This window comes from Mytilus trossulus, chromosome 4 (genome assembly GCF_036588685.1).
Source record: "Mytilus trossulus isolate FHL-02 chromosome 4, PNRI_Mtr1.1.1.hap1, whole genome shotgun sequence".
NCBI classification, from domain to species: Eukaryota; Metazoa; Mollusca; class Bivalvia; order Mytilida; family Mytilidae; genus Mytilus; species Mytilus trossulus.
In genome coordinates, this window is record NC_086376.1 from 32,336,742 (window position 1) to 32,362,516 (window position 25,775).

The window sequence follows — 25,775 nt, forward strand, 5'->3', positions numbered from 1 at the left end:
GTAAATTCTAATGGTTGTTTGCTCATTGAAATATAAATGAGGCTATGAAGGAACGGTGGTAAGCAAAGGTCCCCCATGTTGTTCACTTTAACATGTATGATTAAATATTGAAGTCATAAAAACGAAACAAAATATTGTCTAAATATTATTAAAAACACAAATAGAAAACTCATGAATAAAATACGAAGTCCGTTCCATACAAACGAAATTTTTAAATCTTAAGCGAAATTGTCGTTTTAAACTACTAGTGTGTTAATCCGCAGCTGTTCTTCAATGGAACTATGCAATAGGAATTGAGATACTTGTCATTGTCGTAAAGAGGCATCAATCTGAAGGCAAAAGAACTTTAATTAAAGAATACACTAGAAGGGAAAAAAACCTGCACTATTGTCTCAGAGGAAAGAAGACAATAACCCGGATTAACGTGATACGTGTTACATATTCACACAACCTCATGCGTGTAATATTCTATTGAGACAATATACGATTTTTATTTCGTGAAAACATCAAATGGAATAATACAAAACTTAAGTATACAATTTAATGCACTTATTCAAATTTTCTTCTTGCCTATTGCTGCAATGTCGTCTACCTGCTGGCGAGATACCGAGATAAGCAGGGATTGAATACATGAAACCGCAAAATCGTCAAAATTGAGTTTCTTATTGATGATACATGTTTTTGAAAAAAACATATGCACGTATATAAATGAGGTTTAGAGCTAAAACACAGTTTCAATCCACCATTTCTACATTTGGAAATGCCTGTTCCAAGTTAGGAATATGACAGCTGTTCTTTTGATGTGTTTTATCATTTGTTTTTGCCATTTGATTAGGGGCTTTCCGTTTTGAATTTTCCTCGGAGTTCAGTTTTTTTGTGAGTTTAATTTCATGAATTCATTCTTTATGCTATTGACTTCCATCATGATGATTTTGACTCCCATTGCAATGCTACTGTCAGTTTAATTGTATCGTGATACTGGATTAAAGAATCGGGATATTTGTTTCAACCATTACGATGGAAAAACTTTCATGACACTTTTATGTCTTTCAAATAAGACATGATGTGCAGGAGCCGTAACTTAGTTGAAAAGATATTCAAATAAACTCGTCAGATATACCATAATTAATGTTTTGTTCGCCTGACTACAAACTCACCTCTCCTTCTAACTTCTGTTTCCGTCTTATTTTGAGCGTTCACCTGTACCATTCTCGAAAAATGGATTATATATCTGAAATCAGATACAGTTGCATAACCATATATTGATCCTGTTTCCCTTGTTTGACGGTCACATTAACTTGGCACAATATAAACAAAATGTATCTTAAGAAATAATTGTTCATTCAGATTTATTTTCAAAACATAAGTAGGTATATTACTTGGATCAAAATGTACAGTTGAAAATGATACAAACAATGCACTTTGGAACGATAAGTGAATTAAGGGCACACTATACCGGTATTTCATTAACACAATTATTCTTTGACATGTCGAATCATCAACATATATCAAAGCCGAGGATTGAGGTATACATTACAAATAAAAAAGGAAATAACAAAAATACCAAACTTCTTAACGGAAAGTTATTCAAATGGCAAAACCGAAAGCTCACACAAATAAGTGAAATTGATAACAACTGTCATATTATTGACCTGATTAAGGCATTTCTTATGGTGTAGCAATTTGCTAAATTAAGACCATTACCTTTCTATTCGATAATGTTTGATGTGGTTTATCTCTTTCATATTTCAAATTAAAATCAAATATTACATTTGTTGTTAAAATTATTGGTAGGGAAAGGACTATAACAAGGACGAACATACGTTGCACTTAGATGACATTAACCACTTTACATTAAGTTGAGTTGTTTTATTTATAATTGCTTGCAAATGAATCTGACATCTGCATTTTGTTTTCTAATTCTAAATTCACCGTGATGGATATACTAGCTGCTGTGCAATTTTTTTTTAATATTTGGAAAATTGTTCATGATAAAGTACTATCATTTGGCTTTATACTACTAAATGAATGAATTTTGGACAAAAAATAGCTGATAGCTCTCCCAATAAGTATTTAAGATTTTTGAAAAAAAAAGTGTCCAATTTGTTTCGCTCTTTTCAAATATTGATTTCAATTGGACATTCTATTATGCAAAAAAACACCAATTACGTATTTGCTATTTTTTTTCATAGGGCTTTTTGTTAGATAATCAACATATCTGCTAACGTAAACAATATAAATTGCTTTTCTGCTTCAAAATTTTCCAGTATCAGAAATGTTTACACCGGTCATTGACGATCCAATATCTTAAGTGTTTGTTCCTTTTTTTTCTTTTTTAACGAGGCAATATGTATATACAAATGAATAAATAACTAACGTTGTGTGGTCCATTTCTATGATGATTTTCCCTGTTTTCTTCCTTTGATAGGCTTTTTCAATCTTTACATTTACTCCGGGTGGATATTTCTCCCATTGTGAACCTTTCTTGTGCTCCCAAATAACACTTACTGTTAAAATAAAGATCATGTAATTCTGAATATGCATTTAATTATTTATAAGTTAATAACATTGAATAAAGATGTGTATTGGCGAAAGTATAGGGATCAGACATGTCTTAATATCATACCTCCTTGTACCTTCAGTTTTTGGGGTCATCCGTAACCTGGAAGTCCATGTCAGTAAATTTCTTTATCCTGTCATTTTTAGAATACTTTTTTATATCTCATATGGCTTGTGAGATGGTTTAATTAAAATGAAGAAAAACACCTACACTAAGAGCCAGTTTGTCTTTTCTGAAGCTAGAACAACAAATTACTTTGATAACAAAATACAATAGTGTTGAATATAAACATTATTTTTCGCTAGAAGAGTTAAGATGAATTTTAACTAAAGTAAGTAAATATTCAAATCCATTCGATAGGAAATATACATTGTGAGCATGTAGTCCCTAACAATTAAATGACGGCAACAGTATTATACCTTTGTTCGAAATTAATAAATCGATTGAGAATAAAACAAATCCTGGTTACAAACTAAAACTGAGGGAAATGCATCAAATATAAGAGAAATACGACACAACAGAAACACAACATTTAAATGTAACACATACAGAAACGAACTGTAATATAACACTGGCCATTTTCCGACATCATACAGGACATTTTAAGGGAAAATGGTTGGTTGAACCTGGTTTTGTGGCATGCCAAAGCTCCCGCTTTAATGCCCATGTTAAATATCACATTAAAATGACAACATTACATGACAGGTCTATAATACAAATAAATGGGAGAAAATATAGGAAAGAGAAACACATGAATAATAGCTAACAAAAGGTATCAGATTTAAAATTTAATCCGCCAGACGTGCGTGTCGTCAACGCAAGACTTACCAGTAACGCTCAAATAAAAAAACATTAAAAGGCAAAACAAGTACAAAGTTGAAGAGCACAAGTTCAAAAAGTTGTGACCAATACAGCTAGGGTTTTCTGTCTGAGATAAGAACATCCTTATTATTTAGAATAAATAAATACTTTTGCAAACAGTAAATTTCAGACAGTAAGATAGTCTTTTTCATCATTTTACTTTAAAGCTTTATCATTCTGAAATTCGAAAAGGACTTTCTTGTTTTATCGATAGAACTGTATGAAATGATGTGGAGGTACTGTAGATAAAGAAAGGCAACAGTGGTATACCGCTGTTCAAACTCAAAAATTCATGGACAAAAAAACAAAATCGGGGTCACAAACTAAAACCGAGGGAAACGCATTAAATATAAGAGGAGAACAACGACTTTAACAAAATCAGTGATATTTAAAGAATCGAAAAAGAGAAAATATGGTGTAAAAACATGATACCATAATAACTACAATCTTTGGATATTTAATCCATATTTAATCCAAAGAATATAAGCTGTATTTGATATAATTATGTGTTTTATCATATTTACAGCTGTAGTTTCATTAAAACAAACCAACCATATTTGTGTTTGATTCATGTTTTTTTTCAACTTTGCCAGATAGGGGAGATAAATCAGATACAGTAAGTTTAAAACATGTGAATTTACTTTCTTTAATATGTAGCAAGAAAACAAGTTCGGTGACCCCCTTTTTTTTTTAAAAGAGCTTTCTCCTCATATTTTATCTTAATATTCTAATCGCCCAAAATTGGATTTTCCGTGTATAATTTATACAAAATCTTAAAATTTTGCACACTCTGTAGTGTGAAATACAAAGACCGTTGACCCTCATCTTTTTAAAAATTTTTTTTAAATAGCATGATAAAAACTTCATTTTGACAAATGATCAAATAATTTTATGGATGTTAATTAAGACGAACCAGCCATCTTAACATTTTTAACTTTGATTTATTCGAGCGTTACTCAGCGTCGTTTGTAGAAGAAAGCGCGTCTGGTGTATACATTCATAAGCATGATATTTCCTAATTTATGATGTATACTAGTTCAGCGAAATAAAGACGTCACGCTAAACTCCGACACTAACACATGATCCAAAATAAAAATTAAAAACAAAACAAAATATACAAGACTACAAACCAGAGAACCCTGACTTGAAACATTTTGGAATTACCTTTTCTTTAACGTACTTTTTTTTAATCCTATAGATTAACCAAGGCTGCAACCGATTAGCATTTCTAAATTTACCACGGCAAAATGTTTTGACTTGATATACAAAACAATACACAAAAGCCCCTGAGGAATTTGTTGATACAATTGTTTGCTTTAATTCAATTAAGTTAAACTTTATAACAGAAACACTTATTTGGAAACATGAATAATGGTTTTTATTTGTTGTGCTTAACGTAATTGATTACATTTAAATTGAATTGATAAATAAAGGCAACAGCAGTATACCGCTCTTCAAAACTCGCAAATCTATGAACAAACATAAAATTGGGGTAACAAACTAAAACTGAGGGAAACGCATTAAACGTAAGAGGAGAACAACGACATAACACTAAAATGTTTTGTACGTAAGCACACTTAAATCTAAGTATGATCCGATCTTCAGAACATGAACTAGTAATTTTCTCACTTGATGTTTCGGAATATATTGGAATAACATAATCTTCTGGACCGCATTCATTAGTATTCATTGTATATGGAGCATTTTGATGTTTTCTAGTTGTTGGTTCGTTATATCTTTCTTCGCCAATACCATACCTATCCGTCTCCTCGCACCCAATTGTATAGCCATCGTTCGAAAAATTATCACTGTAATAATATATAATGATCATTGTTAAGATTAGAAGAAACTAAATATCAACCATGAAAACGTTATTTCGAAGTTTTTACAGAAAATGGAAACGATTTATGGGGAACCTCTGGTATTCCATGTAACTAAAGAAACAATGTAATAATAGATGTTATTGTTACAATTTGACGTTCTTGAATCAACCTACCCAATTCGTGTTTGAATTTTCTAGGGTCTCTCTCTCTCCTAATTTTACTTTGTCAAACTGATTTTTTTTATTTCATGTACAATATATCTACATATGATTAATTGTTAATTTGTGTTACACTTTATACTTACATTAACTTCACTTCAAAACGTCCCTTATATCCAATTTTATAGATGCCTATATTTTTTCTGTCCCATCGTACCTATAACATATTATTTCTGATTAACAAAACTCTTTATAATCATTCAAATGATTGTATTGATAGCATACACGATCAAATAATATAATATCAACATTCCTTTTACGTTTAGAAATTTATTTTGAATAATCAAATCGTCTCTTGAATAAATGGCTTTTACATAATGATGTGTAATTCGGTTTAATTAATGTGCTATATATTGCTTTTTAAATTTGAGACGATAATAAAATATAGTACTGTAGACGATCGTTGATCATGTCAACGAGATTGGTTTTCTCACCTGAGACGGTACGAATGAGTTGAGATGACCAATGATAATCTGTTAATCGCTTTTTTAAAAATGACGACGTTGTCAATTTCATTTCAATTTCATTGACAACGATTCGTGCCCTCTAAGTTTATAGCGACACTTTTTCATATCACTTGACTCCGCTGAGAAAGGAAATTATCAGTCCGCAAGATCAAAGGAAAATTTCGTAAAATTGCGCTTCTGTAATGTATTGTATTCTAACCCTCAAAAATATAAAATAATTTAAAATTGTCATTATGTGCAACTATTAATAATCGAATTAGGATGTCAATAAAAAGTGAGGACGATTCCAAGTGTCTCTGTGTTTCATAAAGACACTGTTTAGAGCACGAAATTCGTTGCCCTCCGTCAAATGATTTGGTAGAAATGTAAAAGTATGATATATCATATAACAGTCGGAAATAATAGAAAGCATTGGTATGTCTTGCTTTGAATGTTTGTATTTAGTTGTCTGTGTTAACGATGCGCTGGTTCTAGTTGATGTACATTCTTTAAATTGCTATACAGTTTTTGGCATATCTAACTTTCCTAAACGACGATTCGTTAGTGAACTGTTATTGCAATCGAACGCATGCAAAATGTGGTCAGGAATTGTTCAGGTACATTATCTCCAGTTTAGTTTCCTTAGCGGAAGCTAGTGAGTCGACTCTACATAGTGTAAAACATTTCACAGGTATTTGCTTAATACATTTGAAGCGTATTATGGTTCTTGTTTGTGCTTGAAAATTTAAAAGATGTAACTTTAAGATGAACTATAGAAACATGCATCCAAGATGCGCGTTCCGTCTTCAAAAGATTAGTTAGTGACACTAACATATGAAAGAATAGAAAAAAAGGGTGACTGTCACACACAATAGATGGTTACTACATGAATTATTTAACGCCCAACATTTCATTTATCCTATTATTTTGAAATGCATCGTTATCGTAGTTTTCCTTTTCGTTATCGAGATGAATGTTTAAGTATCTACAATTTATTGATACTTACTTCTTCTAACGGTAAACTTATTGCATCGGTACTTAGTTTAATTTTAAAATGAAGAAATTAAAATTGATACCAAGTCGAAGGAGTAATATTTAAGGAACAATATTAGCTAAAACATTGATAGGTTATGGAGCTCTTTTTCGCGATATTTAAGTTTTACAAAATGGCGGGAAACGGCGGACTCGGACTTTTATCTTTGTTATTATTTAGGTCTCAAATCGAAGTAGAAGAAATCTAGAATTTGCCTAAATTTTGGAAAATTACTTTTTTGAACTATTGAAGTCTTAGTTATATGAAAAGGAAAATGGGTGTTATGGGGGAACATATTTTATCCTGTATCCTATGATATATCTCTGTACATATTTTCTCCTCTCACCGTGAAATGTATAATTGCATTATGGAGGGGACTATAGTTTGTTTTTTAATTAGAATATTTGGCATGAAAAAGTGGTTAAGGTAATTCATATTCTCACCACTACTTTTCCTTCCTCTCTAACACTTAAAACTGTTCCTTCCGTACCGTTCCCTCCGTCATGCTCGCCAAATTTCCAATCCTGACCTATGAATTAGATTGGTTATTAGTAACTGAATATATATAAAATATTTGTACATTGTTGGAATATGTGCTTTATTTGTACGAGATTTCGAAACAGGACGAAAAGCGAGGCTCGTCGTGCTTTTCTTCTGTTTCGTAGCGAGAACAAATGCATTTTATGTTTCCAACAATACACATAATAACATTTGTTTTATTTAACAAATTTACACAAGGTACTTGAACGTTAGGTATTAAAATCCATATCATTGCCTTTGATTTAACAAACAAATTAACATTGGTGAAACGCTGCCCTCGACGAGGACCATAAAATGAACTGTTACCTAGAAAGAAATATTCATATTACCGCTTACTCAACAGGAAAACGAATAACAGGCGACTTTTTACAATGTTAGAATTTATAATATAAAAATATGTTTTTATTTACCTGTTATTTGTGCAATTTTCATAGATTTAGGAAGATGTGGTGTGAGTGCCAATGAGACAACTCTCCATCCAAATAACAATTTATAAAAGTAAACCATTATAGGGCAATGAATGGCCTTCAACACGGAGCCTAGGCTCACACCGAACAATAACCTATAAAGGGCCCTTAAATTTCTAGTGTAAAACCATTCAAACCGGAAAACCCACGGTCTAGTCTATATAAAAATGAGATATCAGTTTAACCAAAATTTATTTTTACATCTTGAATAATTTTACAAATCATGCAGAAAACTTATATCTATTACATGAAATCTGTCATTGAAAACAAATCTTTTGATATTTGTTTTGAATTCGAAGTTTCATGTTGAGAAAACATTCTATAAGAAGTAAGATATGCTATTTAAAAAAAATCATTCTGTCATATACCTCTGACTACTCTACAACCAACTGCTATCAGCTCATCGACCAAAATTCTAGGTTCATGTACCTTTCTTAATTGAAGTCTACCCATCATTTCATCGTATGGATAGGGATAGATAGCCCCATGATCCCATGCTACTACAACCCATCCTATATCTAAAGAGATTACTATGAAACATTAATCAGATTTGTAAGAGTTAGTTGAAACATAGAATTATAATTTGAATTGTAAGATATTTTGTATCTATTTAAAAGCTTAATTATAACATGTTTGTTCTTATATGTTATTTGGATAACTTGATAAGGATAAGCATATCAAGAGCTGAATAAATCTAATAAAATCACAAAACTTGGCAAACCGTACACTAGTACAATGTGTCATACTGAAATAATATGATGGTATCGCATTTAGAGCAGTATCTGCGTACCCTTCGGTAGCATTCGCAAGCATTTTCGAATAATTTTTCTTATTTTTTTTCTCCTTTTATCTTTTTTTATCTTTTTTTTCAGATTTTCTCAGTCTTTTTTCAGTACTCTTTTTCTTTCCAATTTCCTTCAACAGAAAAAATAGAGCAGGAGTTTTACCAGCATAATTAGTAAACCAATTTGGAAAAAAAAAACACGTGCGGAGGCAATTCAAAGGTGGCAGCATATTGGACTCATAAATAAAGCATAAAACAATAACAATATTCTAGTTAACTTTTCAAATGATAGCATCATGTTCAATGTTATATGTGTATCTTAAGAGTAATTTTTAAAAACACACAGGGTTATTCTTATATTCATAAAACATATCAAAGATTATATTTAAACTTTTCTGTCAAGAATACTATTTATCTTATATTTATTTTAATCAAAAGTAGTTTGAAATTTTGTAAAAAGACAACAAGAGACGGATTGCAGGATTGAGATCCGTTCAACAACATAATGAACAAAAAAATGTGGCAAGGAGCGTGTAATTCATTGATTGTCGTGTATTGGTGTGTTTCAAATTGGTTTTTCGTTAATTGTTAGTACATAAATTCGGCCGTTAATTTTCTCATTTAAATTGTATTACACTGCCATATTGCCATTGCTCATTGTTGCAGGCAGTAAGGTGACTTAAAGTTTCTAATTTCTGTCATTTGGCCTCTTGTGAAGAGTTGCCTAATTGTTAATCATGCCATATCTCCTTTTTTTATGTTAGTAATTCATTGTCATTTTATGTGTATGTGTTTAATTTTTCTACCTCTTTGCTCATAACCAACAGCTGTTCCAGGTAGGCCTAAATCTTGATCATCGTAAGTCCAACCTGGACCCCGTCTTACTCTATCTCCCAATGTGAGTTTATGGCAACCAAACTCTAGATATAGACCTCTCATATTGTCAAACCTCAAGGGATTGATGAAGTCTGGTACCATATCTAGACAGTCTTCCTGAAATATTTTGATCTTTCTGTACTTTCTGAGCTGATTCTACATTGACATTTTATATTCAAATACAAAAATATTGTGGGTCTGTTAATCTCTGGTTTGAGACTTTAGAATGATTTTCCAAGAACGAACCAAAAAAGGGGTTCATATGATGTCATAGCGTCCGAGGTGGGGAACTTCTTTAATCTAGTATAAAAAAAATGTTCTGTGAGCAACATTCCTTTTGAAGGTAATTAACCTATTAAGGTATTTTCAGCGATATATCAAATTTTAGAATTCTTAGAATATAATAGTATACACTGTGGGCCATTTTGCCTTTAAATCATGTTATCAGAGCTATGAACATATAGAACTTCTTTTCAAATAAAAAAAAAGGTTTGACTTTCCCCTTAAACATAGTAAAAAACGTTCAGAGTGGTTGTTGCATGTATTATAATGACGTAGAAGTTTAAGACATAAAAAACATATTTATTTTTAGAAAAAACTTTATTGAACAAACTGATTTTTTTTTAAATCTTGTTTACATGATACATTTTATATATCATTGATATTGAGTTTTTTTCTGGATTTGTGTTATATGGTTTGAAATGTGAATGACGTCACTTGTTAATCGAACAGATCACAATTTCGTTGACAACAAAGGCAATAGTGATTAACTTGTACAAATCTCATGAATCGATTAGGAAAACAAATAAAGATAACAAACACAAGCTTAGGGAATCGCCTGAACTAAAAGGTCCTATGCTAACATAGTAATAGTTTAAAAAAATATTTTGTTATAAGCACGTAAATAACTTGAATCGGATCTGCTTTCATCTTTCAAAATGGTCATTGAACAACAGTTAGATAAAAAAAAAAAGCCGTTAGTGTTATGAATCTGTAGTAGTTTCCTGGCAAATATTGAATTTAATAACTTTTACTGAAATCGTTTAAAGTACCACCAATGCCGAAAAGGCATTCTTTGATCAAGGTACAATGGCATTTCAATTATAACTCATAATAATCATAGTTTGTTACGAATATACCCTGTATTGTTGATATTATCATTTCATTTATCAAAGTTTAATAGAAGATACACAATGACCGTTTTTGTTCAACGACAGATAAACCACGAGCTTGAAATGGGTGTTATGATTATAGTTTTTAGTTGTCATGAAGATATTTATGATCGTTTCTCCTTTTTTTCATACATTGTTGGATGCATTTCGAGGAATTCTTTATTAATTGTTGACACTTCGGTTACAAAAAAAATGCATTTTAATATCTTACGTGCTTATCATCCAAGCTAGAGTGATTTGATATTCTCTTCCTTATGTCCTCTCTGCTTTGTTTTTCTAAATATCGTATATCAGAAGCTATTTGTATCGCTAGTAGCTGTAATATAATGTAAATCTATTCTATATTGCAATATTGAAGACAGCAGTCTCTTGCTCGATTAATGATTAATTCTAAGTGCAGCTATTTGAGTATATATATATATATATATAATTAGATGGGGACACTGTTCATATAATATATATATTTGTTTTTATGAAAATGCACATGTGATTTGTATTATAAATCATATATGAAAGGGCTACAACTTTGGCAAGGTTTTATTAATCCAAACTTACAAAAGGATGCAGTGTTGCGATAAGTTCCATATCTGTCTTTAATTTCAAGCATATACTCATCATAATATTAGCACAGTGTAATTTTTGCGGATTTTTTTAAAGAACCAATAATCAAAAGTAGCTTCTAAGTATTCCTCTTCAAATCAAATTTCTTAACTCTTGCAATCAAATCATTGGAATTTCAATTATTCAATATTGCATCACCCCGAATTTAAACTTTGAAAATTGTGAGTAGTTTAACAACGCGTATAAATCTGCAAAATGAAAACATTTCCGATGGATATAATGAAATCGTCCTACCAGAAATAACGCCTAAAGGTTTATACAATTAGACACAGTAATGGGTTTGAAATTACAATGCGTATAGCATAGAAATGTTTTACAGTTATTAAGATTATAACATTTGCTGATTTTCCCTCAGTTTTAGTTTGAAATCCCGATTTGTTTTTTCTCAATCGATTTATGAGTTTCGAACAGCGGTATACTACTGTTGCCATTATTTGACTGCTGTCCTACTATTTTTGACATTTTTACTTATCATGCCTGTTAATTTTGCTCTCACATTGTTATCAATATAATGGAATTTATGCAACTGTTATACAATTCAAAGGTTTAGCTTTCCATAGAATCAAGTTTAATTCACCGTTTTTTACATAAGGAAATGCCTTTACCAAGTCAGGAATATGAAAGTTCTTTTCCATTTGTCTGATGTGTTTAATTTGATTTTTTTGATTTTGCCATCTGATGAGGAACTTTCCGTTTCAAATTTTCACCTGCGTTCTGCCTTTTCATTATTTTTCCTTTAAACAATTGTTTCTTTTCTTATTCAAGTGGCAATACACGACATTAGGGGACGCTCATCATCACAAGACAGTCATTTGTAGACGATGCGTTCGATTCTGGTTAAGGTTTGTATATTCTAATTTGATATCTATGACGAATCTACGAGATTTGTACATCGATCGATCAGCTGTTCCTCTAATTGAGTCGGGTTTGTTATGAAATTTGCTAAAACTATATTTTTCCTTACATATCATTTGAATAACCGTATCTTGTAAATTTTGTGAATATGTTTCCTCACTTAATTAGGCTCAACATGAAGTTTTTATCTGAATGATTTTTGTAAACTTTTAACATTTTCCTGCACCTAATACATGCAAACATTGATGTTTATTAAAATGATAAAAGGTTCTGTTAAAATAGTCGTTACCCCATCTTAGATTAAGAAAATCAATAGACTGAATGTGAAATGGGTTCCAACTCATTGAAATATTTGATCTGAATTTTACAAATAATTCAATAGTTTTAATGAAAAACGTTTTTTGAAGTTAGACATTATAAATATTCAAAGAAGATACATCTATTGGGACATTATCCCCGATAATAGTACCAGGCTGGTATCCAAGACTTAGTACTTTGAGGGAAAACGATCGCAAGTATTGATCGTTTTGAATATGCTACTAAAAGATTTTGAAATCATTAGCATAAACAAATGTTTTTTTCCTCAAAAATAAAATCTGTATGTTCTGAGTTTGCTTTTATTTTGGTCCGTTTCGATTTTGTCAGCTATTTAACGTGTGCATTATGTTTCAAAATATTCTCCCCTAGACATCACTAATAAGACAATTATATCAAACACCATATCTGTTACAATGAAATTGATACCGTTATTATTATGACTATAAATTGATCAACGACCATAGATCTATATGAGCTGAAAGCAAAGGAAGCAAAATCTGAGATTAAACATGACAAATGGTTAACAATAAGGACCTGGACATATAAATTTTCATACCATAACACTAGTCATTGTGATCAAGCGGTACATTTCATTGGCTGGTATAATTTTTCCATTAGTTTTTCCTACAGCTTGTTCCAAAGTCTGAAAATATCCCCAAGTCATGATTATTCAGTTCAGCCCGCTCATCATATTATATTATACTAGACACATAATTTCAAAATTATGGAAATATGCACACCATGGAAATGGAGAACTGAACCGTCCAAATCAGAGAAGTTAACAACACGAACAATACTTTATCTGTAATATTCATTTTTGTATAGAGTTTGCGGTCGTTTCAAGACAAACAAACTAAGCTAGTTGAAGTAAAAAAATATCATTGAAGATTATGAAAATTAAAATCTAAAAAAAAAAGGGCGATTGTCTACCAGTGTCTATGGGACAATTTTAATTTATGTTGAAGATAAACAACTATATTGATAGTCATTACAGCTAAAGTTATCGTCATCCAATGGCAATTATCACTATGATTAAATGCTCATACGTGCCATTAATAACTTTTGAGTTTGAATGGTATTTTTTGCCTCACTTTTTATATGCTATGGTTGTTAATTTTCTCTTTAAATTGTTATAAAATTTTCACTTCGGGGCCTTTTATAGCTGGCTATGCTGTATGGGTTTGCTCATTGTTTTAAGCCGTACATTGACCTTTAGTTGTGTGTCATATTGGGTTCTTGTGGAGAGTTAGCTCTTTGGCATTATCCAACATCTTCTTATTTTCATATTAAGTAACAATAATATTTAAAAAAAACCTTTAACGATTGTTTAATAGTTCTTTTTACCTTAATGCACAAGTATTGATGTTAAACTAATAGTTTATTATGTAAATAACCGAAAAATACTTACGTTGTTGCTTTGATTTCCGCCAATAGGCACATAAAAGATCCTAGTTGTGGTGGAAACTATCTCATCGATAACACCATTAATGTCTGATGGTACCTACAAGTTACAATATTTTAAGTAATGTTATGGTCCACAAAAATATAACAGGATATTTTCAAAACAGATTTTTTTTAATTCACCACGACAGTAGTCAATGATCAATCTATATTTTTTGAGATGACCATAAACAATAGATTGTGTTGAGAAAAATGCCTTTGTATTTCTGAATTAGTACATTGAATTGTAAGAACAGTTTAACAAATGTTTTCAGTACGATGCAGCTATTTTATCGAAATGTGCATAAGCTGATAGTGTAAGTTAACTTAAATATGAAATACTATTAGCAAGTGTAATCGTCCAGCCATACTTACTTGAGATTTACGCAATGCAAAAACATAATTTTCGCTATTTTCGGTTGAAAGTTTGCATTGTTCTGAAGATCCATTTGTGATAACTATCATGTGTGCCTGTAACACAATATCTTTGTATCTGCCTGTAAAACCTGTGAGTAAATATTATTCTTCATAAAACTAAGTCTACTTTCTTTGCTAAAAACAACACGTTATCCCCACCTTTTATACCCGATTTAAAGGTTATCAAGAATGAAGAATGTATTACAACATGGATCATATTGATGAACTGAATTGCTTAAACTAAAAGAGTTTTGGTTAAAGTTGTATATCCAGGCAAGAAGTTATCACTTCTTTGTCAGCATGAATTATCATTGATATTGGGTTGATTATAGATTAAATCTTAAACCTTGAATGTTTTGAAATACAAAGAATTTCTTACACCTGAATAAAGTAGCTTAGCTGTAGATGCTAACCCTTTCGATATTTTGTATTCTAGGCAAAAAAAATTCCCTTATCGGTGACCTAGGTTTTTTATTGGCTCAGTCCTTGAAGCTTTATTCCAGCTTCTCATATTACAGTATTGGACCAATTGTCAAAGAACGTTTTTTTGATATTCCGATACAAATATGTCAACACCTCTATTTTCTCTATCATTTCATTGAAAAATGGTCCCTTTTACATACCTGTTTAAAAGTAAAATTTTGAGCTTAAATGGTCCGTGATCTCCTTTTTTTACGACCTATTTGATTCATTTTTTTGGAAGAATAAAATAACTAAAAATACGGCATTTCTGATAGAAACTTCGAATATGCCGGAGCCACCTTAATGTTGAGATAATTATATTTTACAAGACCTTGAATATTTCGCAATACTAAACAGTAAAATCACAAAAATACTGAACTAAGAGGAAAATCAATTCGTAAAGTCCATAATCACATGGCAAAATCAAATAACTAAACGCATCAAAAACGAATGGACAAGAACTGTCATACTCCTGACTTGGTACAGGTTTTTTCAAATGTAGAAAATGGTGGATTAAACCTCGTTTTATAGCGCTAACTCTCTCACTTTGATGACAGTCTCATCAAATTCCTTTATATTTACAATGATGCGTTAACTAAACAGACACAATAAATAAAATAGTCAATATATGGGTACAGCAGTTTTCATCGTGTAACAAATTTATGATTTGCGTGTCTGACGTCAGACTATTTTATACGTCACATATATATGTCTTTCAATGTACATGCAAACAATTTTAAAATTTCACACAGGCAATGTTATCATACAGGGTTAAAAAATCAAAAATACATTTCAGAAATAGTCAGGGATTTAAATAGTCCAAAAGTTATATAGAATTTATAATAATCCACACATAGTTAATTTCATAACGCGATTGAATGATGTTGACGTTTGTGGCTCAACGTATTTTGTAATTCATAATAGAAATATATCATAATGACATAAAATAGAACAATATCATACTGACGGGATCTTTTTAAGTACAGAGTCACGTTTTAGTAACCAAAGAAATACAAAAAGTCGCATATACAAAACACACCAACGCAAAATACAAACACGTTGACGGGATGTATAAGTACCGAGCCACGTTAAACGGATATCACATAAAATAATTCAACAGTAAAAGTAATATTAATAGTAGAACAAAGACATTTAAAAGAACAATAAAACACGTTGTTAAAATGATAAACAACACCAGTGAGCAGAATCTATACATAGAGACCATTATGTATTATTTGTGAAGTTGATACGGAATATTTATCAACAAGGTCTTGGTACCTTCCGATAGACTTTTTTTTAGAAAAATGACGAGACGTTCTTTGACATACCCCTGGTTCATCACCTATCTACTCAGACACTGATGACGTTTTACAAAGTCTGAGTAGGAGTTGCAAGCTCCTGAATATCGAACAAGTTGGGAAATTAATATCCAATATGCAGGTGAAGGAGGTGGGGGGAATTTATAATTTCAAAATTAAAATCGTCTCGTTTGTCATAGATTCTGGTACTGAGATTACTGTGTGGGTCAAATTCGAGGTATAAGTCTAAAAATGAGATGGAGGAAGCTGTGTCTGTTGTTTATTTAATTTCTAGTTCTATATTAATGGAACCCAATTAGAAAAGGTCGGATTGTTCGGAAAGAACATCATCAATATATCTGAAAGTGAAATTAAATAATCTGGCTCCTTTGATCCTCTTCTTTCTGACAAGTGTCTGGAGGAACTCCGATTCATATGAAAATAAGAAGAGGTCGTCAAGAAGAGGCGAACAGTTTGTTCCAATAGGAATGCCGACAATTTCGTTGGAAAAGTCTACCTCCAAACTCAACAAATATGTTGTTGATAAGAAACTTCAGCATACTGACCACTTGTTCTTCTGTGTAGCATGTTTCACCTTTTTGTTTGTCACTATTAACGAAATATGCCTTATTTATAGCGTATGCTACCATATTTATTTTGAAAGGCATTGTGGATTATTTCTTTAATGATAATTTTCAATTTACTATGGGGAATAGTGGTATACAGGGTTGAACAATATAATGTTTTGATAGAACTAATTTCAGAAAAAGACCGAGATTTAAAATTGTCTAGAGGTTCTTTAGAATTTTTAAGAATCCACATATGGTTAATACCACTACGCGAGTAAACAGTTTCACCGTATTCCGAAGACCCTATTTCACTGCGGATAGAATTTTAGTCAATCTAATTGACAATTCTTTAGTGAAACATGACGATTAACTAGCAATATATATAAAAGATTTCTACTATTATATAGGAATATATTACTTGTACCTTAGTAGTTTTTGACATAATCTGTCGGAATTGTTTTTGTTTTTTTTTACTTTTTATATTCTATCGTCACTGATGAATGAGTCCTTCGTAGACGAAACGCACCTCATTCAAAAATGGTTAAGATATATCCCTTTCAACTTACCTTGGTATGTGTGGGCAAAAAGAATCAGTCCACGATTGCCAAAGGGAGGAAATTTGTATTAAGTATGTAATAACAGTATCAAATCGGTAATTGGCAAATGAATTATTGTACTTACATGAAACTACTCCAGCATATCCCATCAGTAGACCCGCTAAAATGTGTGCATCTCCTTCTGGCCTTAAATTTTCTATAATACAGTTATGATTAATAGAAAATATTTCTAGTCAAATATTTGCGATCTATTATATTTCAAATAATGAAGCTCCCTAATTAATCTATATAGGTTGTGTTCAAATGAGCACATGTTTTAAATTTAATAGTAATACTCTAAAAATGTCATCTTAAAGGTAATATTTAAGTAAGACTGGGCGACGCTGTCTGCTTTACAAGTTAATTGTGTATAGAATTTACATTTCCAAGCTCATTCGATATTACTGAGGCAACAGCTTCACATGATACTTCTTAAAAATGGAAACACTTTACCGCTAGTCAATAGCCAAAAATCAATTGAGAGAGAAAAAATCTGGGTAACCAACTAAAACGGAGGAAAACACATCAATTATAAGAGGAAAACAACGGAACAACATAAACACTGAAGTGCAACAAATACACACAACAGGATACATAGAAACGTACTTTTTTTTTTAAAGCAACTGCCACATTTCTGGTTTAGTACAGTACAAAAATGTAAAACGTTATCCGCGTCTGAGCAAAAAGTTAATGAGGCATGGTTTTGTCACAGAACGTTTCGTCCTTTTTCTCAAAAAAGATTTGTTTGTAAAACTGTATATTTTTTTTAAAAGAGGGACGAAAGATACCAAGGGACAGTCAAACTCATAAATCTAAAACAAACTGACAACGCCAAGGCTAAAAATTTATGAGTCAGTTGTGTTGTATATCTGTGATGCTTACTAACTATTTAGTGGCTGCAACATTCAAATTATTAGGAGGTTTAGCTTGCTATGAAACAATGTTAAACCAACCATTTTCTTAGGAAAATATCCGTTTTAAGTCACTAATTGAACTGTTTTCTTTTGTTCCGATTGATTTTGTCATTTCATCTGTTTTAATTAACCTTAAAGTTCGGTATTTATGTAATGCTTTTTCTGTATTTTTTCAAGCTTTTGGTACCATGGTATTTCGGCGTTAAACCAATGACCCTTTTTATTTATCTTTTTTATTTTTTTTCTTATCTTAAACCAAATTCAAATCATATTATTTGTTACTGTAAAGTCGTACTTGAAAATACATATTTTACCAATATGATATCAATGAGACACAGTGAAATTGTAAAAATCAAATTTAAATGATATAACCTATCAATTCTATAACTGATTCATAATCAATTGTTGCTTCTTGAATAAGCCGTGTCTCTCTGCCGAATACTGCTAAACCAATGCCAATTGCCAGATCGCCACATTCTGAACTTTGTTTAATTCCTGTAGAAAAAAAACTTATTTTAGTTACAATATTGAAAGCATTTTTTCTGAATGCAGTTCTGTTTTTGTGTTTAAGTAATAATTTATTTTACATGTCATTACAGACATTTATATTACATGATTAAGAAAGGTAAAAAAATTATACTATAAACAAAATTAGTATTATTCAATTCAATAAAAAAAATTACAACTAGCATTTAGGCTTATAACATGTGGATCTACAGATCTTCTTAACTTTTATATAAGTTTATTTCTGCTGTTTTGTATAAACCCACCATACACATATTGTAATGCAACTGATTTCAACTTCTGGAAATACCCTGTCATGCGGTCAGATGTATCCAATACCAGAATAACATCCGGCGATCTTCCGAGTTTAACTGTTCCTGATCTGATCCTAGCTGAAGCTAAACAATGTAAAGAAAATTTCACAGTTGAAAAATGTAAATCTAAAATGAATCATGATAAATAGTAATTTCTTTATCCAAACATTAACTTATTCCCTTAGTTTTTGGTTTTACGAAGCTTAGCATTTTCTTATTTGATTTATGAATTTGAACATTGAAAAACTCCTGTTCCACTTAATTCCAACATTATAGTTTCAAAGCTTTCCAGATGAAGAGGAACTAAGTTAAGAATATAAAAAGTTATCAAAGGTACCAGGATTATAATTCAATACGCCAGACGTAATTAATGTAAGAACATTTGTTGGTTTTCCTGTCATGCGCTCGGAAACAAACATTGAAATGTCTTCAGGCTGAACTTTTTGTGAAGACGAATATAATCATCGATATATCGATATTTGTAAAAATAATTTGAATTCTTAAAATATTTTTTTTCGGCAAGTTGAAAATATACGTTTTTCAGAAGATAAACGACAACCTAGTTTTCCCTAAAGATTTATCAGGGAACTGTTATACAATGGCACATTACCACTTTCATCTTAACACAGTAACGATCATGGCATAAGCAATAAGTTCTTGTTTGTTTTAAATTTTGATTGGATACATAGATTGCCCCCATATCCACTAAAAAAACAAAATAACACACACCATACAACGAAATTTCCGATAAAAATCATAAACGTTTAAGTTATTTACGGAGGCCATAACGAGTTGGTTGACCGTTACGGAATATCCGTTTCACAGATGATATCGGATATATGCTCCTTTCATCGTAACTACAATCCGTTCCCTTTCACGAATTTAACCTACCAAATTAAACTATTTACAGGGTTTGTATTAACATGAGCAACACGACAGGTGCAACATATTAAGTAGGATCACCTGAGATCATTCACAGTTTTGATAGGGTTTGTCTTGTTTATTCTTTAGCTTTATATGTTGTGGCTTGTGTACTATTATTTGTCGGTTTGTCTTTTTTTGTTTTAAGCCATGTCGTTGTCAGTTTGTTTTCAAATAATGAGTTTGAATTCCCTCTCAGACTGGTATCTTTCACCCCTAATTTACAGTCTTAACTACACTACAATAATAACACACACAAAGCAATGCATTTAGCCGTGCAGACTAACAGAGCCGGCGTTTAATGTATATTTTATATTATAAATACATAATATGAAATACAAATACATTCCAAATGAAGTACACAGAAAGAATATGTATGTATGTATGTATGTATGTATGTATGTATGTATGTATGTATGTATGTATGTATGTATGTATGTATGTATGTATGTATGTATGTATGTATGTATGTATGTATGTATGTATGTATGTATGTATGTATGTATGTATGTATGTATGTATGTATGTATGTATGTATGTATGTATGTATGTATGTATGTATGTATGTAGAAATCTGTGTTCGGAGGAAGTGCAAGGCACGCCTCGGGACATTGATACCAAACTCCATCACAAGAAAAAACAACAAAATAATATACAATATCAAATATTATGAAATATTGAAGTTTAGTGTTGAACGTCTGCGGATAGAATGATTTTCAAACACAAGAAAAAAAACCCGCTTTCACCTCATTAACATAAGAATACTTATTGACACCACCCAAATGATTGGTGCACGTAACCACGTGTACAACTACACAAAACAAAAACCCGCCAAAACATACGTTCTTATAAAACGATCCTTTTAGTCAACAATTTACCGATATACTGCGAAGCGCGGGAAATATATTTTTAAAAGTTATGCCTCCAAGAGTAGAGGCAAAGCACTATTTGTCACTATATGTTTGTATAAGATCAATAATACAGAGGAATAATAGAGAGAAATTTAATTCACTTAAACAATTAACAGCAATTAATACAGAAAAAAGAAAATACAAAAAAGAAAACAGGTCTTGTACACTAACTTGATTTTTTTCAAGTTACATCCCTTTTAAACACTGTTGTATGAAACGCCGAAGCTGTCGTATGTGTAACTCTGATATTTCTTTATGTTGTTTTGTCTTTACTTAATATGGTTTTGACATTACGTAATGATGTTTTAATATAATTTAATATTGAATAGTCATTTCTTAATTGTAAATGATATTTCGATATTACACTATATGGTTGCGTATTGACTTGATATAGTTTTGTCATTACTCAATATGGTTTTGTCATTACTCAATGTGGTTTCAACATTATTTAATATGGTTGTGTCTTTATTCAAGGTGGTTTTAACATTACTTGATGTGTATGTGACTTGGCGTAATGTAGTTGTTTCATAACATGATGTGGTTTTGTTATTTCGTAATGATGATTTGTATATTCTTTATATGATTTTAACATTACACAATGATGTTTCAAAATTTGACGATTTTACACTAATGGATGTGCTTGTTTCATTCTTTGATGTGGTCCTGTCATTCTTTGATGTGGTTATCCCCTTACTTGATGAGGTACAACCAAGTGACCAATTCGGAAAAACCTGTTCTATTTTTAGATAGATTTCCATGTAAAATGTGCCTTGAATGCGATCCCCTGAATGCGTGTTGCCATCCATCTAATTAGTGTTCAAACTATAGTTCGGGTTTCCGTTTGAGTTAAACTTTGAGTTAGTTTTCAAATTCAAGTAATGCTTAGAATTAAAGTTCTAGTTAACATTGAGTTTTCGAGTTGGACTTCGAGTTTGAGTCTCATTTAAAGGCAGAGTTCTAGTTTTTACAACTTTGAATTTGAGTCACTTCTTGAGGTAGAGTTTGAGTAAGATTCGAATTTAAGTCTCATTTAGATTAATTAAGATTTCGAGATGAAATTCGAGCTATTGTATCTGTCTTTTCGAATTCGTATTTTAATTTTCTATATTGGAAAATAAGAGTTGAAATAAAGTTAGATGTGTTGTGATTGCCAATGAGACAACTATCCACCAGAGTTTAAATGCTTTGGGTGTAAGAAATCATATATAGGCAACCGTACAGCCTTCAACACTCCGTAAATTCAGTAAAAGGCCACAATACACTATGTGAAAAAAAATCTAACGAAAATACTAACGGTATATTGTACAAAATAAAGACACATATGTATACAACGAAAACAATTGAACTTCATGCTCCTGACTTGGGTCAAGTATATAAAGAAAGTGCATGTGGCGGAGTTTAACATGTATGTGAGCGAAAATCGGACTGTAACAGTAGTGTAACAGCACAACATTAGAAAAAAATGTAAACTGAACAAAGTGATGCCCCCGCACTCCACTCATTAAACCGCTTCTACCCCAAAAAGGACAAAGTTCAATTTTTCTCCCAAAAGAGGAAAAATAATTAAAAAAAATCCCTGACCACATGGACACCTTCAATACATGTACAAACAGCTAGTAGAGTAATAAATTCCTAGCATTCAAAATATAGGAGGAGTTATCTGGAAACACCCTACTTATTTCCCCAAAAATGACAAAGTTCAACTTTCTCAGAAAAGATCACATATTTATAAAAATCAAACCCTGATCACCCGCAGCACACTTATATATGTACAAACAGAGAGTAAAGAGAAAACTTCCTAGGATTCAAACTGTTGGGAGAAGTTATGCGGAATAACTACATACCCATAATGGGACAGAAAGAAGAACGGACGGACAGAGGTTAAACACTATGCTCCCAAATTTAAGTTGCGGTAAAGTTGCGGTGACTGGAAAAACAGTTTCAATTGGCTGACTCAAAAGATCGGTATGACTGGGTAATTTGAATTCATCGGGGTATCTGCTCAACGTGTGGCACCCGTCGTGCTATTCGCGAAATTACAAGCCGAGTGATTTGGTTTTATTTGGCAGTTCACATTCGAGTAAAAGTTGAAGGTATTATGGTTAAGACAACTGGAACTTGTTCGTTGTCACATGTGAAACAGATACTCCAAAAAAAATTTCAATTAGTGCGAGGTAGATCAGAGAATTCAATTGATTAAAAGTAAAAGATTGATATTCGTATATAAGTTCAGATGATCATTAACGCTTAAACAAAAATTGGGGATTTCTTATTTTATAGAATTGATGCTTTGTCGCTTAGTCTGATCCCCTCCCCTCCCCCGGTTTTCCTGTGACTTAAGTGTGAGTTGCATGTTTTGAAGAGTCTCATTTCTTAGCAAAAAGTATTAGTCTTTTGATTTGTGTCGAGCCTGCGACATCAATGTAGCGGCAGTGAGACACAACAACGTCGTTGAAAGTGGCGTTATTTCGGGATCTTTTATAGCTTACTATGGGGAATGGGTTTTGCTCATTAATTGTTGAAAACCCTACAGTTTTGTTTAAGTTAAATAAAACCGAATTTAACTGTTATGACATGATAAATTTATTTCCTCCATTCCTCAATATCAAGAAAAAGTATATACAGAAAAACATTTTTTGATTTTTTTTGAACGATGAATGTACAGCCGATCAACATAACACGTTTACACTGAAAGCAGCAATATCAGGCGAGACACAGCATTCAATGGACTATTTTACAAATTTATTATTATAATACTGCTTCTTTTTGAGATTTTTAGATCAAATAACAGGACAAAGTGGTTAGGAGATATCCAAATTGTGTCCAAAATCCTGTATAAATTTTTTATTATTGTCTGCCGTTCCTCTTTTTCATACCAAATAACTATGAACAACCATACAAAGCACATTAAACAAACGACATATTAAAATCTGTTAAAAAAATAGATTTTGTTTTCACATAGTGGTGACCTTTTGTAGCTGATTATACGGAGTGTTGAAGGCTGTACGGTTGCCTGTATATGATTTTTTTTTACACCCACTGCATTTAAACTCTGGTTGATAGTTGTCTCATTGGCAATCACACCACATCTAACTTTAATACAACTCCTATGTTGCGTTTTGTTTACTGCAAAATTGCTTATTTAGTACGCATATCCCGGAGCCCCCTTTTTGGAAACCCGAGCAAAAACCCTTGTTCCGATATAGACAATTTATTATCGAACTCAAAAAGACATATAAAATACCTCGAATTTCATCTCGAAATCTTAATGAGACATTAATTCGAATCTTACTCAAAATCTACCTCAAGCAGTGACTCAAATTCAGTTGTAACTAGAACTCAGCCTTTAAATGGGACTCAAACTCGAAGTCCAACTCGAAACTCAATGTTAACTAGAACTTTAATTCTAAGCATGACTTGAATTCGAAAACTAACTCAAAGTTTAACTCAAACAGTAACCCGAACTACAGTTTGAACACTAATTAAATGGATGGCCACACGCATTCAAGGGCTCACATTCATGCACATTTAACATGGAAATCTATCTAAAAATAGAACAGAGTTTTCCGAATTGGTCACGTGGTTTTATCTCATCAAGTAATGGGATAACCGCATCAAAGAATGACAGGACCACAACAAAGAATGACAAGACCAGATCAAATAATGAAACAAACACATAAAGTAATGTAAAATCGTCAAATTTTGAAACATCATTACGTAGTGGGAAAATCTGAAAAGAATAGACAAACCATCATTTTGAAATAACAAAACCACATTATGTTATGAAACAACTACATTACGCCAAGTCACATACATATCAAGTAATGTTAAAACCACATTGAATAAAGACACAACCATATTAAATAATGTTGAAACCACATTGAGTAATGACAAAACCATATTGAGTAATGCCAGAACTATATCAAGTCAAAACGAAACCATAACGTGTAATATCGAAATATCATTAAGTAATGACTATTCCATATTGATTTTTATTAAAGCATCATTATGTCAAAACCATATTAAGTAAAGACAAAACAACATAAAGAAATATCAGAGTTACATATAAGACAGCTGTGGCGTTCCATACTGTTGACCTTTAACAGGCGATAAAACTGTAAAACGCTAGTATACTGGCTGTCAAAGTACTTACCATAGTCTGTCATGTGTTTTGTATACCGATACCATTCTCTGACTGTTTTGGGTGGACCAGAATCGAAAAGTCCTTCAAATATAAAGCAATTGCAGTTTTATTAGATTAACAAAATTTAGGACATCAAGATAACCTTTTAATTCATTAATAGTTTAGCCAAATCTAATTACAAATTGTGTTCCTTAAATCAAAATGTTATAGAAACAAAAGTCAGTTATTACTGTGAAAATCTTCAAATTGAACCTTGATCGCAAATATATATAAGTATGAAATAAAATTACAAATAGCATAATCACTTTTTCACCAAATAAGTATAGTTTATCCTTTAAAAAGCCGTTCAATGGTGCACAATGTTTGTTCGCATCTTGGTTCGTTTATCTCTGGTTGATTGTTGACTTATTGGCAATCATACGACACTTAATTATTTTATTGTTTATCCTACATACTCTCATCATAAATGTCTTCCTCGAATCTTCTTCTTGATGATCGTCTAGAAGTCGTGTGTCTAAAAATACATTTATATGTGTATTTTCTGAACAATTATTATTTAAAAACATCGATTAAAAAATTATATCCGTACATTTGAAGGGGGAAAATCAAACTATTTGTCCTATATGTAAAGGCAATATAGAATAAATACGGTACAATAAGTAAGTAGACAGTATCCTTATGTCAAATATTTTGTAAGGCATTATGTATCAA

General features: G+C 31.5%; 1 protein-coding gene across 1 annotated transcript; it reads right to left on the minus strand.

Annotated features, from left to right (window-relative positions):
- Positions 1 to 233: 233 nt before the first annotated feature.
- LOC134713863 (uncharacterized) lies at positions 234 to 25,137 on the minus strand. The gene is made up of 16 exons (XM_063575145.1): positions 25,074 to 25,137; positions 19,041 to 19,172; positions 18,643 to 18,765; positions 17,442 to 17,513; positions 14,390 to 14,520; positions 13,983 to 14,075; positions 13,131 to 13,217; positions 10,992 to 11,096; positions 9,539 to 9,725; positions 8,317 to 8,466; positions 7,385 to 7,470; positions 5,549 to 5,619; positions 5,051 to 5,229; positions 2,378 to 2,507; positions 1,158 to 1,231; positions 234 to 329 (listed from the first exon to the last, which is right to left on the minus strand). Exons 1-16 carry the CDS (start codon positions 25,084 to 25,086, stop codon positions 325 to 327), a joined length of 1,638 nt encoding a protein of 545 aa, XP_063431215.1. The 5' UTR covers positions 25,087 to 25,137; the 3' UTR covers positions 234 to 324.
- Between the last annotated feature and the right edge of the window lie 638 nt (positions 25,138 to 25,775).

What these genes read in the sequence shown, in the direction of transcription:
- LOC134713863 (XM_063575145.1), bottom strand. An exon ending in TTGCATTGCGTAAATCTCAA is followed by an intron (nt 14,076 to 14,389) that starts GTAAGTATGGCT and finishes TGTAACTTGTAG; the next exon opens with GTACCATCAGACATTAATGG. An exon ending in ATAGAAATGGACCACACAAC is followed by an intron (nt 1,232 to 2,377) that starts GTTAGTTATTTA and finishes ATCTGATTTCAG; the next exon opens with ATATATAATCCATTTTTCGA.